The sequence below is a fragment of the Thermobia domestica genome, chromosome 6 (genome assembly GCF_964235325.1).
Source record: "Thermobia domestica chromosome 6, izTheDome1.hap1.1, whole genome shotgun sequence".
Classification (NCBI taxonomy): Eukaryota; Metazoa; Arthropoda; class Insecta; order Zygentoma; family Lepismatidae; genus Thermobia; species Thermobia domestica.
Window position 1 is genome coordinate 146,265,675 of NC_137459.1, and position 20,143 is coordinate 146,285,817.

Here is a 20,143-nt window from a genome sequence, read left to right on the forward strand (position 1 = left end):
AAATTTCTCTTCCCCTCCCCATCCCCTACGTTGCATCATCAAAGTGAATAGCCTAAAGTAATTTGTGCCCCATAACTCATGTATGCTGAAAATTTGATCGAGATTGGTTCGGTGGTTCAAAAGTTATTAGGTTTTATTAGTTTTTATTTATACGTCCCCCTCCTCTCCCCCTCCCCTAGAATCTACTGTTAAAGTGAAATTACAAAAATGTTTCCAGATCCGAACCTCATGTATCTTGAAAATTTGATTGAGATCGATCGGATAGTTCAAGAGTTCTTAAGTTACAGAAATAGTTACTTTCATTCTTATATAAATTGATTTTTATATATCTCCCCTCCTTCTCCTCCCCTACCTTGCTCCGTCAAATTTAAATCATGAGAACGATCCCAGGCCTGAACCACATCTATGCTGAAAATTTGATCATGATCGGTCGAGTGGTTCAGGAGTTATTAAGTTTTATTTATTTTTTATACCCCCTCCCCTCCTCCAGCCTTCAGTTCTACCATCAAAGTGAATAGCCTAAAACCAGTCCAGCCTCGAACCTCATCCATGTTACAAATTTGATCGAGATCAGTCGGGCGGTTCAGGAGATTTAGAGTCACAAACATAGTGATTTTCAATTATATATATATATATATATATATATAAAATATAGATTAACAGTAATTATCATCGAAATACTTTTTAGATGAACTACTAGTCTCTTCATTGTGGTATAAATCTGTACTTTCACTTGAGAGCCGCGGTAGCTGCATAGTTTGATCGCAGCTCGCGGCAAATTGGTTTTGTGGTGATTAACCACCATGTACTTATATTATCTCGGTGTTATTTCGTTTCTTCTCACTTTCTTCATTTTACCATTTCATTCATTCTCATCGTCACTGTCTCCTTTACCCTGTTTGTAGTATATATTTTCTTAAGGACTTTGCAACCATTTCCATTGCTTGGGGTAGAAATTTGCCAAGAATGAAACGATGAATTTACCCCACCTCTAAGACTTAACTCGTAAGTAGGTACGTGGGGTTACGGTATACCTCCAACTAGTTGTTTTAATGATTTTTTTCAGTATATGGTTGACTACATAATTGTACCATTCAGTATATTTCTAAAATAGAATAAATATTCCGCTAAGATCAAATACGTCATTGTTCGAAAACCATTAAACTGTGAAAGCGTCGTAAGGTAGCTTGTGGTGCTTTATACCGCCACGATCATCCTTACATTTGAGATTTTTTAAATAGCTTTTGCTTCTTTTTTAATCTAGAATGCCCATTTTATCTACAATAAAAAATTTAACATCATCAATATTTGTGGTATACTCAGTTTTGTACTGTTGTATTCGTTAGTATGAGAGCTTTTATATAAAAATATCATATTAAAAAGAAAAAAGCTATTATTTAAAGACTTCTTTGTGATGCTTTTGATTGTGATAAAGCCAGACTTTTTTTGTGAGGACTAGATTTTGCCCGAGATGCCTGACCGAAACAAAGATGAGGTGAACACACAACGTAAGTGGAAACATTTTACAGTAAATCCCGCAAAACTTGGGTGAAACTTTTGTGATGCTTCCCTGGAAAAACGAAAGAGAAAATTCCTGCATGTTTATATCCGTTTCAAAGATTACTCAAGTGCGACTTCTCGTATTGATTGTTTATTTTATTTGTAGCCATTCTTGTGTTATTACGTGTTAAATTCTTCATAAAACGGTGTTTTGATTATTAAAATAGTTTCATAAGAATATAATGAAAATATATTACATACGAGTTCGATTTCTTACAATTATTATCATTACTACCGCTATCACGCCTACTACTACTGCTACTATTATAACAAATAATAATAATAATAATAATAATAATAATAATAATAATAATAATAATAATAATAATAATAATAATAATAATAATAATAATAATAATAATAATAATAATGTGTATATTGGAAGTAACAGTTCAGGTTTCTGTTATGAACATAGTATGAAATTAACTGTGAAACTGAAAACTTTTTGAAAAACTGTCACATTCCGATAACTGAAATTTCTGCAAAACTAACCTTTAAAAAACAACATATTCAGGTCGTTTTACCGGTTTTTACTCCTACTTTGAAAACATCCGTGCGTGAAGCATTAATAATTACTTCATTTTGTATTTCCAATATTATAATAATTTTGTTTATTTTTATCTTACTTGCATTAACTAAACCTTGAAAACATATTTATATTTTGATTTTTGGAAGGTAAGCTATTAAAATTGTAAGTTTTGTTAATCATTCACTCTTTTATGAATTACCCTTGAGAAATATATTATCAAAATCGTCAGTGGTAAATAAGAAAGACAAATAATGTAATAGGGGTAACTGTTACTCCCATACACCTCCTTACGTTACGAAATATGGAGCGCCTGTTCAAGGGTTAAGAAAGTTTCACTTATTTTTAATAATAGATAATTTTATTAAGAAAGTTATTTGAGTTTGACACAATATGGTGTATGTTTACGCTAAGGCCTTCTGCTAATTCCATTGCTTAAGATTAAAATTATTCAAGAACGAAGGTTGAATTGAACCGTAATGACGATTGACCTCCTTCATTTAGGAATGTATTTCGCTGTAATTTTCGTAAAAACTATTCGATTTTATACAATATGGTTTGTATTTGATAGTTTTGGATCCGTCTGTCGGTGGTTCGAATCGCCATCACTGTGTTTCAATTTAGTTTTTCTTATTTTTCTTAATGGCCCATACGTACTCAATTAATTAACCCCCTCGGTTGAATTAGGCCAACTACTCTGTCATATGAGCGAAGACTAACGAACAGAGTAGTACTTGGTTGCAATAACCCAGAACAATACTAAGTATCCTTATTAATTTTCATGCAGGACATTAACTGCGTGATCGACATTTTTATTTCTGCAATTTTATGCGAGTAACATTCAGTAATATCATCAGATGTCTGTGTTCGTAATGTTGTAAGAACACTAAACTCAGACTGTCTAACGAGGAATATTTAAAAATGGATTTCACGTGTTGTATTGATGAAGGGTGTCTGAGCTATACTAGAGTGATTAATATGTTAAAAACTAGTGAATTAGTGTCGTACAGGGGCTCACCCACAGAGGGTTCCACCGGGTCCGAACCCTCTCAAAACTTCATAACGTTTTAAATAATATACTTGTGTTTTATTTGCGTCAGAGGCACACTTACGGGGCGTCCACCGTCCAATTTCTTGACTTTGGCTTTCCCTAATAGAAATTTCTATGGGTGGACGCCTGTTGTCGTGTAAACAGTAAACTTGTGTGTACTAATAAGGTGTCGCCATAAGGCAAGGGTTACAAAGCACTGGTTTAGAGAATTGCGGGATATCTTGCTAAGTGTAAGTTTAAATCAAGTTAAGGTTAGGGCTAAACAAACTATTGGATGATTGCGTGTGTGTTTTAAATGTATACGTATGTTTATCGGTTGACACAGACTTTCTTTTCGAGTTACAGTCAGGAGAAATTCAATACGGGGATTCTGATTCCTTGTAAAACATTGAGGTCAGTTTCTTCTCAAATTATTAGCACATAATTATCGAGAATGTGTATACTTTTTTGTGAATGACTTAAAATGTTCCAGAAATAACTTCCAAAACTTTTTGAAACTGTATTTGTCTTAACTTGAACATATACGTAAAGTGATTTATTACAACTATTACAATAACAACTGTGGTAGAATAATTACAATTTAACTGATTTGTAACAGTGACGTTTATATTTAGTTACAAGACCGGCCGCTTTCACTCATTCGCTGGTCGGGACATACCAACAGCAGATGGCCTTGACGCTAGCAGATTGCATTGAGATCGTGCCGATCTCCGGAGAACAGCATCAGGACGATTCTAGACGATTTTAGCCGGTCATCCGGAAAGGACTTCCAACGGCAATGGGACTGTGTTCAAAGTGCTGAAGAAATTTCAAGAAACCGAATCTGCGACAGAACGACCCAAGATCGATAGACCACACACAGCAACAGATAAGGCAACAATTGTGACAGTATTAAGATCATTTGGTAAAAGTCCTGAGAGAAGCATAGCCTGTAAATGCGTGTTAGTCGTATCTTAATCATGTACATGATGTAAGCGAATAAGTGGCGCCATTACAAGTTGTAACTTCATCAACACTTTGCAGATAATGATCCACATCGCCGTCTGCTATTTGCTCAATGATCCACATAGTAGCTACGACAAAATCTCACATTCGCCTCTAACGTTTTGTTTATTGATGATATAAACTTTTACATGTCGAGGAAGGTTAACAAACAGAACGTGTGTTACTGGTCAGATAGGAATCCACATTAGCTTGACGCATCCGCAGCTGTTCCCAGCAAGCTGGTGGTATGGTGTGGCGTGTGGGGAATTCGCGTTGTGGGTTAATTCTTCATCGGCGGGACGCTAACGCCGATGGATTATCGGCGCATGTTAGAAGACGACATTTTGTAATCCCTGTATCGGAGGATGGGTCATTCCCTAAGTTTCTCCAACACGATGGCGCCCCACCCTGTTATGGCACCTGTGTCCGTGAGTACCTCGATCAGCAGTTTCTTAATGCGTGGATTGATCGGCGAGGTGCTGTAGAAGGGCCCCTTCTTCCCCCTGACCTGACGGCAGTGGACTACTATCTGTACGATCATGTGAAGTCTGTTGTGTATGCGGTGGAAATTAGGAGTGTTCATTATCTCAAGGAATGAACTGTGTGCGCATTTTCCAACATTACAGCCATCACTTTGCTCAAGGTTTTGCGTAACTGGGAAGTCAGAGTGCATCTGACAATGGGGAACACGTCCTGTAACAGTGAGTAGTTCTTGCGGTATGACTAACCACTTTTGTTGGGGTTACAACAAAGAAACAGATATAACTAAGTACTAGAACAAAAATAACAGTGCAATTCAATTTCTACGAAAATTTGTTATTAAAATTACATATCACATGCTATGGTTTCCATTTAAGACAGTTGCGTAAAATTCGAAATAGCGGACGTCATTGCGATGTTCCCTCAAACATTTTCCCTCATCTCTAGTTCCTATCTACATTGCTACTTTGGTTATATTTTGCAGCGTTTACCACATATTAGGGTGATTCCACACTTTTTGACCACTCTGTATTTCAAGGCGCAAAATTTCCGGTCGCCATTGGCTTGCGGACTTTGAAATTTTGCACCCTGCTGTATTTATTTGTTTTGTTTTTCAAACCTTGGGTTCATGTTGTAAAATAATTTTCCATACAAAATTAGAAAGAAAAAGAAAAGAAAAAGAAAGAAATCTGCGTAGAAATATCGAGAGTGATTAGGTAAAACAAGATGCATTACTTCAAAACTGAGTAGAAATTAATACAGATTTATGGTCGATATGCTGTTTGTTCAAAAATTAATATTGGAGTAGAAGCAAGGAATGTTGTTAAAAACGTGAAGCAACAGAAAAAAAAATCATAGTTGGGACTAATTCTTGGAGGCTACTATAGAGAAACTTCCTGAGCAAGTTACAGTTGTAAGTGGGAAGTGACTCAGGGCTTGATTATGGAGTGGGGAAGGCCAGCGAAGAAAAGTGTTAATACAAGTTTTAATACATTTCTATTCTTTTTGCGTTATTTTTCAATTTTGTGTTTCTAATATTTGGAATGTGGCACTTACACGAACTTAGTGAATTATTTAAAACCTGGGAAAGTCGAGAATATTTTCTAAATTTGGTAAAACACTTCTGATTTAAAAATTGCCTTTTGAACAAGAGAGACTAATTTAACTCTTCGTGTTCATTTTGTTGTTGTGTATGTGAGATATCACTTGGAATGCATTTCATTTACTCGAACTATTGACATTCAATTTTACTTTCATTTTCTTTCGTAGATTTTGGATTTTACTGAAACATCCAGGAGGACGTTGTAATTGGTGCACAAGCTCTAGCGTCGAGGGATCAGGAATAGTTGTAATAACAACTGATATATCCACGGAGCCAAGAAAACTGAACAAAGGCTATTTTAATGAATTCATAACGAAACTTAAGTCAGTACCATCGCTGTTTTATTTTATGGGTACACTTGCAACAGTTTTCTTATTTGAATACTTCATTAATCAGGGCTTGGTGAGTTATTAGTGTTCATTCATTAATCGCTTGATCGTTACTTTTTTTTGTCAACATCTTTGTTTCTAATGGTTGATCTGTTTATTTCATATTAGAAATTACTCTTGAGTTTGCAGGAATATTTTAAGTTTTTTACTGGTAATTTATTTCCTATATATTCTTAGAAAAGGTTTTATAAAGTAGTTTAGTAAAGGTTTTAGAAACATAGTAGTAAATTTGTACTTTTATGTTATTTATCTGTTTATTTATTGTTTCTTTAATTACTTATGTTATTATTATTATTATTTTGTTCATTTATAGTTTGAACTGATATATTTTGACGGCATTTGGATTGACCACAAAGAGCAATACCGATGGTTGCAAGTAGATTATCAGATTGGAGTATTCTTGTCTAGGTCATCAGTTAATTTATTTACAATTCGGAAATTGTGGGTGTTATCTGTTTTACAGGTAATATTCTGCATTTATTTTTATTAATGTTAATAGAAATAATGAAGCTAAGCTTTATTTTTAATATTATTATTTTTAAATATAAAGATTAATTATACACTAAAATTCATGGGTTGTTATGGAAGCTTTGCGTTGTCTAGATTAATTTAAGATGATCTAAAGTAGATCATGAACATTCTGGCTCTCTTCAGTGGTTTAGTGGCTAGCGCTCGCTACTCTGGTGCACAGTGTCGCGGATTCATTTCCCGCTCGAAGAACTTTGAAAATTGAGCGCATTACCTTGGTTCGGATTCCATCGTAAACTATAGATCCACGTCTCGTATAACCTCGGCGCTGGAAAAGGATGCTTAACTCCATCAAACAAACAAACAAGGTTGAACATTCTATTAAATGGTTAGTGTTTTCACTTTAGATGTAGGAGATCCGGGTCCCATCGTCAGTGAGAGTATATGCACTTTAGCTAATATGCTAAACTGTAGTCGGTGCTGAAATGGGACATTAAGTCTCTTGACGCACCTTACCAAGTTTTCTTATTTCAACAACAAAAAGACCTTCACAGTCTGCAATATTTGTTGTCGGACAATTGTGACGTTATCAACTGGGCGTACAAGGAAAGCTATGGGAACAATTATTATTTAATTAATAGCGTTTTGTAGGTACTTACAGTTTATTTTGTAATTTTTATTTTATTTGTTGTCTGTAAGTTAATCATTAAAATCCAACATAGTGATAACACTTTCACCTCATAGAAACAAGCAAACAAAAACTTAATTGAACTGTTAGGCTTGTTTAGATATATTTCTTTTGTGATCTTGACTAAAACGTGATCGCATAAGAGTTTCGCAACTCGTTAAACCGATCAGCTAATTTATTTTTATTTATTTATTTATTTACTTCTTGCGCTAACGAACGAAAAAAAAAATAAATAAATAAATAAAATAGAAAGAAAGAGCTTAAGATTAATGGCAGGAAACACGAATTATACTCTGATCTTAACATTGTAACTTATCTATTATCGGAGAAATTAAAAATATATAATGATAAAGTATAATTTTACCTTGTTGTAGTATATGGATGTGAAAATTGAGTAGAGGGAATTAGAAAAAAAATGTAATAAAATGAACTATTTCAGTTTAACGTCCCACGATTATGTCATTTAGGCTAAAGGGAAACGATGGTTAAGTCAAGTGAATGATGATGGAAGAATTGATGGAATGAGGAAACGGGAATACCCAGGGAAAAACTCATGAACATGAGATATTGTTCCCCACAAACTTGCTTGGTTGGGAATCGAAGCAGAGACCCCACCCACCAGAGGTAATTACTTTACCAGTGAGCTTCCCTGTCCCAGAGAGAAATACACACTAATGATTTCCGAAAGTAAAGTTCTAAGGAAAGTGTTTGATCGAAAAATAGACGAACCAACGAGTAAATTTTCAGAAAGTTACTGAACACAAAACTTTACAATAGGTAAATAAGTCAGAAAATTTTACGAATAATAAAATCGAAATGTCTAAGGTAGGTAGGAAATGTGTGTTTTTCCGTATCTCCCTTAAAAGAGAAGGACAAGTTGCTGTGGCCGAGATTCTTCAATAGTTTGGACAGGATTGCCACATTGAATTATTTCACTGGCTTTGTTGTGCACTGTCCTGTTAATCATTGTAAGTAGTGTACGATCTTCATTCGACAAGAAAAAAAGGACTAAATGACAAATTGGCAACACAACCGAGGTCATTCACGTCTTTTCCCAAACCAAAGGGAAGGTTTCCTACATAAAAGGGAGGCGGGGGTTGGGTCGAAGAATGTTTTACACATCTTCCGAGGGTACACTTGAAATAGAAAGGCTCTACCCACTCCATTCTCTTAACAGCTACACATTTTTCACTTGTGTCTCATGGGCTATATCACAACTTCTGCTGTGTTTTTAATAATAATAATAATAATAATAATAATAATAATAATTATTATTATTATTATTATTATTATTAGTAGTAGTAGTAGTAGTAGTAGTAGTAGTAGTAGTAGTCGTAGTAGTAGTAGTAGTAGTAGTAGTAGTAGTAGTAGTAGTAGTCGTAGTAGTAGTAGTAGTCGTAGTAGTAGTAGTAGTAGTAGTAGTAGTAGTAGTCGTAGTAGTCGTAGTCGTAGTCGTAGTCGTCGTCGTCGTCGTCAAGGCGCTAATAAAGCTACTTTTAACCTATCGTCGCCAAATGGTTTATGTTAAACCTATATGCTAGAAAATGTCGTTCCAAGTATTTATGATGATATTTCTTATTTCAGGGGTTAAATGTTATTATCTTCACGTTGCAAACTGTCTACAAGTACATACCGAATGTATGGGTTATATTTGCTCTAGTCTTATGGGAAGGTCTTCTAGGAGGGGCGGCCTACGTCAATGCATACTACAGAATATTGAAAGAGGTAGGACTTGTTTACTAAATTTACTTCAACTAAACCTATAAACGGAAAAACGATACTACATGATTTCGTTGATGATGATATTGTTTTGTTTTGAACACAGAGCTATTTTTAGTGTTGTATGCAGAGGTGACCAACTTATTAAACTCAGCTTTGAGAGAAAAAAAAGCAAATTTGTTGTATATAATCTTTCTATTTAGAGAAATATAAATATCAATTAAGTTTGTTTTACATTTGTTGACGGAAGAACAGATTTTGACCTACCAAACATCCTCTAGTGAATAGAATAGATCAATTATCTATTTACCTCAGCCAGAGCTGTGACTCTCAAAATAAGATACCTCAGATGTTCGACAAGTTTTCTGTTTTCTTTCTTTCTTTCTTTCTTTCTTCGGCAGATGTATACTGATATATAGGTATTTGCTTGGTTTCGCTGTTTTTCACAATCGTTTTACCAGTTGTAACTGCTCAAATTTCATTTGCTGTTATGCTTGTGTAAGAATTTTTTAAATAGAAGTCCCAATATGTGGAATGTACTCAAAAAAAAAAAAAAAAAAAAAAAAAAAAAAAAAAAAAAAAGTGCGTCAAATATTACAGAACCAACCATGAGTTGAAGTTCTCTCACTTTTCTTCAATAGACCTTGGTTCGATTCCAGGTGAGAGAACATGCTTTCAAATCCCAAATTAATTTGTAGTTTCACATCTGATATAGCTTTGATGTCGAGAGGAGAACATTAACTCTGATCAACAACAACAACGATCAACTATCAACCAATAAATAGGTGGTCAAGCAACTAATGGTTGTATGCTAGCGTGTTATAGCTGAAGAAAGAAAGAAAAAAATATCCACGCTATACCAGATATTAAAATATTAAGAGATGCATACCAAACATTGAACATTGGATTTATATGTTACGTACTGCAACCGCTTAAAGCAGCCATGTGTAATGGTCGGCCCTCAGGCCGTTGTCGGCCCACTGAGCCTTTTAATCCGACTCGCCTGGCTCGTCATTGAAAATGAATTTCTTACGCAGTCTCTTAAACTGAGCTGAAAGTTTTTCTTGGATAACTGATGTCCACCTTAAAAATATCCTCCGCGTTTGAATATCCAGCGTAGAGTGCATCACCGAACATTGGCAGACTGGTCAAGTGATCCACTTAAATGATAAGTAAATAGATTTTTCTGCTTTTCTTTAGTAAGTAAATATTTTGGGTACGGCTATAAATTGAACATGGCTATTCAATTCTTGTGGAAAATGTTGTAGCAGCCTTCGACGCCAGGAAGTCCTCTGTGGCTGGCCCACTCCCTGTTCCAACTTTCACGTGCCTGGTTTAAAGGTATCATACTTTTCTTTTGATCAAAACTGTAAAATTTATTTTGAGCTCGAATCATCTTTTATAATATTTCATCATTTTGTGCAAAAGGAGAAAAGTCAAAGAATATAAGAATCGTATTTTATTTTTCTTTTCTCGTATAGAACAATATAATTTTCATTCTCAAACCAAGACTACAGGAGTCTTGGACACCTATCAACATCGAAATGTTGTGATTCGATTTCCTTTTCCATACATCAAGACAAAAACAAACTCTTTGTTGTTAGATCCTTATATATAAATTCTCGATTTAAAAACCAAACCGTTGCCTATTCCATAGTTACCAAATTCTATTTTATTCGTCCAAGTTATTCTCTATATAATCATTCAATAATTACATTGTATTTTTATTGAAGTGAGTTTGGAACTCCTTTTTCCAAAGTGTGGAAAAATCCGCAAGTTTAGATTGAATTCTCTTATTAAACAGAATTTCCTGGACAGTGCATATCTACCCAGCTAAATTAACTACATGCAAATAGATGAAGTTACATACTTGTTTAGCATGAGCATTTCATAAAAAGCTATTGGTAACCCGAAAGCTAGCTCCCACGTTTTGAAACAAAGAGAAATTTAAGAGTTGAAACATTGCATTTTTCTTTCCTTAGTGCGAGATAGAACCTTGTTGAGGCAACTTCATTCTAAGTTGTTGTGTTGTGTAATATACAAAACAAACATTTCAAAATACTCTACACTCACCTCTGTAATCCAATACCAACGATATATTTAATGAGTCAATATGTTATTTGTCGATTTAAGTGTACCTACATATAATTTTGTATGTTCTGCGTATAAGACTGGTATCAAAGTTTATTTTGCAATATATGTAGCAGAGAAATTTTTCGTCGGATATTGGATAAATTAAAGTTAGCATTGGATTACTATCTTCCCTTCCACTTTCCTCAGTATAAGTGAAGTTTTGATCAGTGTGCAAGCTGTCGAAATATTTTTATGTATGAGAGATAAGCGATCATATCGAAAGGGTAAACTGTGTGTGAAATACATATACTAGTACAATCAATAAATTCGTGGACTGGTATCCAGAATATTGGCAACCAGTAGAAACTATGGTTGCTCTGCTCGATGTGAATGTCCACACACAGACAACTACACAGATCCACACTGACCTTCAGAAAGTTGAAGCATCATTTTCTCTTTTGACCTGTCTTGTCTCTGGTTTTTGCGTTTTGCAGATGATTGCGATTTCCAGGTGTCTACTTGTCTCGTTACGGATCGTAGAGGAGACACCATGTTTCATCTCCTGTTATTATCCGGTTCAGGAACGTTTCATCAGCGTCAGACTTCTGATCGTTGGTCTTGTCTCAGAATGCATGGGACACGGTGTTGGATGACACGTGACATATTCAAGTCATCCGTCAGAATGTTGTGATACGTACCATGGCTGATCCATACTGCTGCTGCGATGTCATCTACCGACTGGGAGCGGTTAGTGCGCACAACCATTGCAACTTCTTCGATCTTGCGTTCTGTTCGGATTGTTGGCCGACCTACTGGTTCATAATCCTCTAAACTGTTTCTCCCATCCGTAAACCGTTGGTGCCACTTAAACACTGCACTGCGGCCTAGGGCGTTGTCACTCTACGCTTGCGTGATCATCTGCAACGTTCCTGCAGCAGATTTGCCTAGTTTTTGGCAGAGCTTGATGTTTGCCCGTTGCTCAAACTGCGACATTCTCCAAGTTCGCCGCGGCGCAATCAACTCTTTTCACAACAGGAGTAGCACATCTGTTTACAGTCTATGCACAGACCTGCCTCTTGTTGGGTCGAGAGATGAACTTCAACTGTTTACTCCAGGATATCACTTATCAGCTGTAGTATACCACTAGCGCCACACTGCGTCCAGTCCACGAACTTATTGACTGTAGTGGTATATTTATGTGCTAGTATCATATGCTGTATTTAATATAATCAGTGCTAAGCGAATATGTTTTAGTGTGATGTAAAATACACAATTTTATTACGTGAAAGATACCAATAGATCTTTCTACTTAGGTAACCAATTATTTTCTTTTCTCATAAATGTTGACATCTACAGTTCGCATGTCTTGCAAGTATGTTGTTAAGTAAGCAGATTTGGTTGTCCGAGAGATATAATATGCCTCTCGATCGCATAATCAGGGTTTACTTCTCAGTTCTTTTTCTTAATTACAAATGCGAAACAGAGAAAAGATCCGAACCGCTCATTCTTTAATAAAATCAGCCTTAACAGGAAACCGAACTCTAGACCAAATTTATGGCCAGCACCCTCCAGAGATTATAACAGTGCTATTGATTATAATACTTTTCATAATAAGACTACTCTGTATCTCTTCTCTTAAGTCACTGCACGAAATTTCAGGTCTGAATTCAGGAGCCAGATCAGACAGTTTGGTTGCCATAAAAAAAACCGGCAATTCAAAGGCAAACAAAGTAAAAGGCGAAATGTTTGTCGACAAACTAAAATATTTAGTCGCCAGTGGCGCCCTGGCGATCAGAAATTATGTGTCCTACCTTAAACATTTCAAGTTAATTTGAGCACAAGCTTAAATCAAGTCTAGGAGAAGGCAGAGCGAGAACTTATGAAAGGTAAAATTAAAGTAATAGAAAATAAAACAATTAAGCGAAATTGATGTTGCAGCGAATAAGTTAAATTGAAAACATTATTAAAATTTTACTATTATTACTTCTATTATTTGATGGATTTCATAGGTACTAACATTAGAATTTTTGATGTAGGGGCGGAACTTTTGTTCGTGAATATACTAGAAGAATTAGTAGATATTTATTTTTTCGATAAAATTAACTTCTAAAATAGGTTACGAATGTAACTTTATTTATTAAGCACTTACCTACAAAAAGCTAAACTGTCGTCTTTTGCACGGCGAAAGATGTTATATGCATTATATCACTACACAGTTTTATTGAAGCGAGCATTTGGCGAAGCTTTTACTATTCTACTCGATTGGCATTTGTATGTCCGTCCGTCCGTTTGTTCCACGATACCTCTCGTAAAACTTACCTGATTTTGATGAAGTTTTGTATTTGTCTTCCTTCCATTTGCAGAAATAACACTATTGTTTGCGGTTGAAATCCATCAAATTTTAAAGGAGTAAAATCCACCCTATATTGCAAGTTTTTACATGTGCGTGCAAGATAACTTTTCAATACAAACCACGTAAATATTTATATTTTGTGGCAAAACATAGTGTATATTGTTTCCATGACATGGGAAACTTCTCCACGGCTTTGAGTTAAAATCTACCAAGAATGAAAGTGTGAAATTACCCTCCTCCCCTCAATTAAAGAAAAAATGTTCTATGGTAAGTTCTGTTACAACTGTCCGACTTTGGTGTAATATGTCATACGTTTTCTTTAAGTCTTCATAGTCATTCACTCGGTATGGAGCAGGAATCAATAAAAAATACAGTAGTACTATTACCGCCCCGATCCCGATTTTTTAAAATTATGGAGTATACGTTATACAGCGTGTTTCAAAACAACAACACAGACAACGTTTGGGAGATGATTTCTGACATCAACATACGAGAACAAAGCATAGACCAACCTGGGTGAACAAATGCTTCCTTTCGGAGTTATAGGCTGCAGAAATCATGAAAAAATGAACTTTAAAGGTTCATAGCTCCAAAACTATCGGGCCTACCGTAGTGGGGTCAAAACTTCACTTAGGAACTAATATGCGCGTTATCCAAAGATACATGTTTCAAAATCCTGCAGTACCCACGCAACAATTTTTATAGAGGGAGTTTAACTACGGGCATGTAATTTAAAGTACTCACCATCTACCTCTATAAAAATTGTTGCGGAAGTACTGCAGGATTCTGAAACATGGATATTTTTATAGGGCAAATACTAGCCCCTAAGCGAAGTCTTGACCTGACTACGGTAGGTCCCATAGCATTTCAGCTATGAACCTTTAAATGTATTATTGTTACTATTTTCATGTTTTCGGCATCCTATAACGTCGAAAGAAAGCATTTGTGCATCCAGGTTGATCTATACTTTTTGTCTTGTCTGGTATCAGGAATCACCTCCCAAACGTTGTCGGTGTTTCGAAACACCCTCTATAAAACTCATACGGTTTTACAACAATATTATGCATATTTTCTTTGACTATTTTCCGTAATCCCCTGTGATTGAGATTAAATTCAGTCAAGAATGAATTTAGCCCCATAATTTGATACAGATTACCTTTCCCCTTAGATCAAAATATGTATGATCTAGCATATCTTTCATGAAAACATTAGATATTCATGGAATATGGCGTATACTTTTTGAAGCTTCTTAATCATTCCCAGTACTTCGGTTTAAAATCAATCGAGAACGAGAGAATAAACTTCTTCCCCTCCAAGTTTTAAACAAAATATGTTCTATGATAACTTTCCAATAATGAAGGTGCACGTTCTCCCTAATTATATATAACATAATTTCCTGAATTTTTATTAAACACATTCAGATTTTGATAGAACATTATGTGTATTTTGTTGGAGATAAGAGTTTTACTGCTATAGCTTGTGGTTGAAATTAGTGAGAGGGAGGATCGCTCGCTTCAACAATGCACAGTATACACTAGTGTACACTATTACATAAAAGAGCAAAATGGATGCCTGATCATTTCCCAGGCTATAATACTAAAGGTAGAGACTAAACATTTGGAGAGAATACTTGTTTTGCGACGAAAGTGAGGGATAAGGAAGAAGAATTTTTGGAAATAAGTATTTTAAGGGGTTCAAAATTTCTTCCAAGAATAATGTATGTCAGGAATCCATGACGCTAGAGAGATGAAACTCGGCATACGAACTGTTCATTAAAAATAATGGAAAACGTGTTTCAGCGTTTTCGAAAATTCCGCTTCAAAGGGGGAAAGAAGGGTATTTTATAAAGTACTCAAATTTAGCGTACACAGTTTTATATATATAACAGTCGCCATTCTCCTGTAACGTCGCCAATACAGTACATAGTAGAATAAATGTTGTATGATACTTTAGCTGTAAAACAATATTAAGCTACTCTTTTCTTTGTAGATACCACCCGAGAAGCGAGAGTTTTCAATGGGAATTACTTGTGTAGCAGACGCCATTGGTATTACGTTGGCTGGAATAGTATCAATTCCGGTCCATAATGCGTTATGTGCTCTGCCAGAACCATGGTGAATACCCTCCTGTATAAGAAAAGAACTTTTTATATCGAAATTTTACGTTCTGTTGTATATATATATATATATCGATCTTAAAATATTTTTGTATGAACTCAGGACTACATAGCGTTTAGAAGGTTAAAAATATTGTAAAAGGTTATTATACGTATATGTAAAAGAGAGTACATATATTGTTGTTAGTAATAACTTTTTCGTTATGGTTTTGGAGTCACATTTACTGGCATATCACCATAAACAAAATTGAAAACTAAATGGTTATCATTTAAATTAATGTTCTACGGAAATAAACAATGTTGAAATGTAAAAACTACGATGTACTGTATTACTATTAGTTTATAGTAATGTTGATTTCCAAAAGTGATTTTGTTCAGCATTTATAAAATACTGACTAATCAGTTATCTAAGCTGTGATATGATCAATTTTATCGAACGAATCGACCAGTACCAAAGATATTGTGATAAAAGGGAGAAATAATGATGCAAAAGCAAGAGTAACGGATAATCGAGTTACTTATTGTTTGGAATATTATTTAAAGACAGGTATGGATTAAGTTCCCTCCTAGCTATATGGTTATCATACGCATCGAGGGAGCTGATGGGATTCGGATCCCACGTCTCATGTTGCCTTGGTGTGGAAGGAAACGTTAATGCTCAAACCAACAGCAAAAGAGATATGGTTTATTATTAATTTCCTTTTAGTAAGTTTTAATATTCTCTTGTGTAATGACAACTCAATGTTCGTTTCTTTCGTTCTTGCTGGTTGAAGCATTACATTCTTAAAGAAATATTTCATACATAACATAAACAATGTTTAGAGTTTTTCACTCATTTCTTGACGAAATTTGCTGTTTTGAACAAATACATTCGAAGGTATCATAAGAAAATTTCACAGTGAAAAGGTATCATAGGAATCATATTTTTTTGTATTTTTCTATTGTTCTTGTGTAATTATGTTTTCGAAAGTGGACTCGCGTAAACCCGTCATTGTTTTCCTATCCACTATTACTGAGATCTTGTATACGTGCTATCATTAATCCTAATTTTAAAACTCTTTCTGTACTCAAGTTCGCTAAATTAACCATTCTACCCCTGGGTTTACTGGCCTAGTGTCTCCGCTTAGTAATGCTAGGCAAATGAAGTAGAGTCTGTCTGCAAGTAGAACATCTATTTATGCATACATACATCTACAGGATTAATTTCAACACTCAATATATGGAAATAAGTTTCTTTTTATTTTATTTCCTTCAAAACCTTACAGAAATACATGAAATGACACAGAATTGCAGTCTTGTTTTCTCATATATACATACTCTACTAAATATACATACAAAATTAGGTAACATATTTGTTCAAAATATACAGGGAGAATATAATTAGCGGAAATCTATTGCATATTTTTAAATGTTTACTTCAGCTGGACATTCTCAAAACAATGTTAAAGTATGATGTAAAACTTAACTATCATTAGGTCACAATTTTACACTGATCTTCCTTCAGAAATTTAAGCTAATTTTAATAAAACACTTATATACATTTTACTTATCAGAAAGATGTTCTAATTATTATTAAAACATCATATTTCATTCACATTCTTTAAATTAAAACGCTGATACGATTAAATGTTTATTGTCTGTAGTTTTAATTCTATGTAACTACTATTGGTGTTACGTAAAAGTAAAGGAAGAGTACAAACTGAAAAAATTACACCCACAAATATTTACAGTATTTTCTTTTGCTGTTACTTAATATGAACAGGACGGTAATGAGTGTATTGTGATGTAAATTGTCATGCAGTAAAATAATTTGGTTAAGTTCTAATTAATTTCTACCAATCAACCTTTTATGATGATTATTTTATTTTGTTGTATATTTATTACACAAACAAACCATCAAAGTCTTCCAATCTTATCTCGAGGAGAAAATATCATTACATAAGAATGATTAAACTGTATTTGTATTTATTTTATGCATTCGAAATAAAGGGAGTATACTGTGATAATCATATCATTTTATCTTTCGAAATATGTGTATTGTTTTGTGTATTCATATTTTGAATATATGCTATATGTTAATGATTAATCAGCCAGATTAGTAGAATCCCAAGGATTTTTCACGTTGACGTATTTTTGGCACAGAGTATTTCCTACTAATTGAAAAATGAATCTACTGATATCATTTGCATACCTTTCCTGACATTAACCAGAGATTGAATTATTTTATATTTCATATATTTCATACCTTATTATCAGCAATGTTATTATTTTTATTCATTTATTAGTTTTCTGCTCCAAACTTACCGTATACAATGACTACGCTTGTCATAACATTTTATTTTAGATAATAAAAATATGCGAAATGCTCCACCCAATTACACGGAATTACTGAGTTTTAATTGGTTAACTCAGTATTCTGTCATCTTATTGTTAATTTCTCTGTTCTTTTTTTTTTTCTTTTTTTCTTTTCTGTTTGTTTCTTGCTCAATTTTAATTTATTGAATTTATGTTCATAGACAAACGTAATATTAATATTTGAGATACCTTTAATTAGTTAGTTTATTTTAATGTATTGATCTCTGAAAGCATAAAGAGTTATCCCATATTAGTAGAGATAGGTTATGTTTAAAATGTTTTCTGCTCACTTTTTAAATTATTGGCGTTATCTACTTATAACTAGGTGAATTTAATAGTAATTTGTCCGTACATTAGTTCAGTACTAAAGTGTCTTTAAAAACATAGATTCGAGAAAACATTTAAATTTTCCTTTTTCACGTGATTATATAGAACATTTGAAAATTGAAAATAATTCAGGTAGTCAGAGTACAGCACCAGATAGAATAGACAACATATTATTTGATCATGAGAATTACGATAATTGTATTTATTTATTTATTAAGTTAACCTAGTATTGAACTAGAGCAGCTATGTCTTAAATGTTTCTACTCAATTTTAAACTATTAATAGACTAGATAATTTCGTAGTAAGAATTTTTGTCTGGCCAATTTTAAATAGTTGACAATATTAATAACTGCCCTATGTTATATATTTCGTGATAATATTTCATCACTAGTTACATTTCATGATCATAATATTTTAAACATTTTTCAGCTTTAGTAATATTTCCCTTTGATAAGTAGCTGACTAATTTTATTGATACTCCTTTGTTGTTCTGTTTTTGTAATTGATAACTAAGAATTTTTGTTGTCATAATTTTTGAAACATAGTATTATTATTATTTTACTGTTCATGCTGTTCCTTGAGATCAATCTATCATTCAAAACATGTGATAGAGTTCATACTTATCAAAACATTTGAATTATTATTATTAACCAAGTAATAGAATGGTAATTTAATTGTGCTTTTTTTTGGTAGATTTTTACCTACATTTGCGTTATCACTAGAGTTTGTGTACTTGGGTCAAATATTTTACTACGTTTGCTACACACGTGTATTTGGTTTTAAGTACAGAAGATGAGTTTACAATGAATTGTGGATAATCCATGATTTACAGTATTTTACGGACTATAATATGCACCTTAATTTTTAAGCATATTTTAAAAATGTACTGTAACATTTTTACCATTTTTATTATTAGATTGGAAAGCCAGACAAAAAAAAAAAAAAAAAAAAAAAAAAAAAAAAAAATTGGCATTGGTGTACTGCTGCTGCCAGTTGAATCCAACGTTGCCAGATAGAGATAGGTTTCCCGCGGTATCGAATATATGGCCATTTTTAAGACTGGCGGGAATTTTAAATCAAACACGACATTTTTATATTAATTTCGAGTACACGACGCACATGATTTTTGGAGGCAATTTTTCGAAGAAAAAAGTGCGTCTTATGGTGCGTAAAATACGGTATGTTATCTCCAATTCTTCTGCCAGACATTAAGGCAGACAATCGAGAATTCGGTTGTTAGTATATCTTCCGTGATTTCTGACTCATTTTGCACTAACAGATAAGAGATATATGTACTAAGAGATTGTAAATTTTAAACTGGTTGAAATTTGTAGAACCTTTCTCTAAGGAGTGAATTCACTTTAAATCTTTTTGGGGAGTGCACATAATACAGCATATTACACCAGCAAAGATGAACTCAGAACTTTCAGGCAATGCCTTTGACGTGTGATTTCCCTTAACAATTCTTGTATTTGAGTGAATCGTAACTTCAGAAAGATTGTCAACACTGATTTTATTACCAATCTTGCGTAACCTCTATGATATTGTTCCATGGTTTGCAACATGTTCAAACATCCGTAGCTGATGCACAGAATCCAAACCTCAGATGTTAAGTTTGAGTTATTATAGTTGAGTTCTTCCGTTGTGTTGGATCATCTTCTCAGTTGTGCTCTGGGATGATTCCGTGGCATGTGACCAGTTTGGTTGGATAACCTGTGGATCAGAAGAAAGCAAAAAAAGTAGATGTACATGTGGTAGATACCTAGAAATCGAAATATAAAAATCACATTACATTTGTGAGGAGTGTTTTACTACTACGTACTCAAAACTGTGCTGTCGGATTACCACATTTGGCACGTCACACGCTCTTTACACGATTAGTTTCGAAGTGAAGAATAAGAAGTTAGCATGTTAGCGAGGATTTCCATATGTAGGCTGCTGGTTATGATCAT

The 20,143-nt window shown here is 34.0% G+C and overlaps 1 protein-coding gene across 9 annotated transcripts in view; it reads left to right on the forward strand.

The window, feature by feature from the left end:
- Positions 1–17,518, forward strand: part of Cln3 (CLN3 lysosomal/endosomal transmembrane protein, battenin) — a 224,188-nt gene extending 206,670 nt beyond the window's left edge. For 8 of the 9 annotated variants that reach the window (XM_081762191.1, XM_081762184.1, XM_081762182.1 and 5 more), the window contains 4 exons: positions 5,871–6,105; positions 6,406–6,555; positions 8,833–8,973; positions 15,383–17,518. In XM_081762191.1, the coding sequence (XP_081618317.1) occupies positions 5,871–6,105; positions 6,406–6,555; positions 8,833–8,973; positions 15,383–15,511 (655 nt within the window). In that variant the 3' untranslated portion in view covers positions 15,512–17,518. The remainder of the gene's footprint in view (positions 1–5,870; positions 6,106–6,405; positions 6,556–8,832; positions 8,974–15,382) is intronic. The other variant, XM_081762189.1, reaches the window with a different exon arrangement.
- Positions 17,519–20,143: the final 2,625 nt, after the last annotated feature.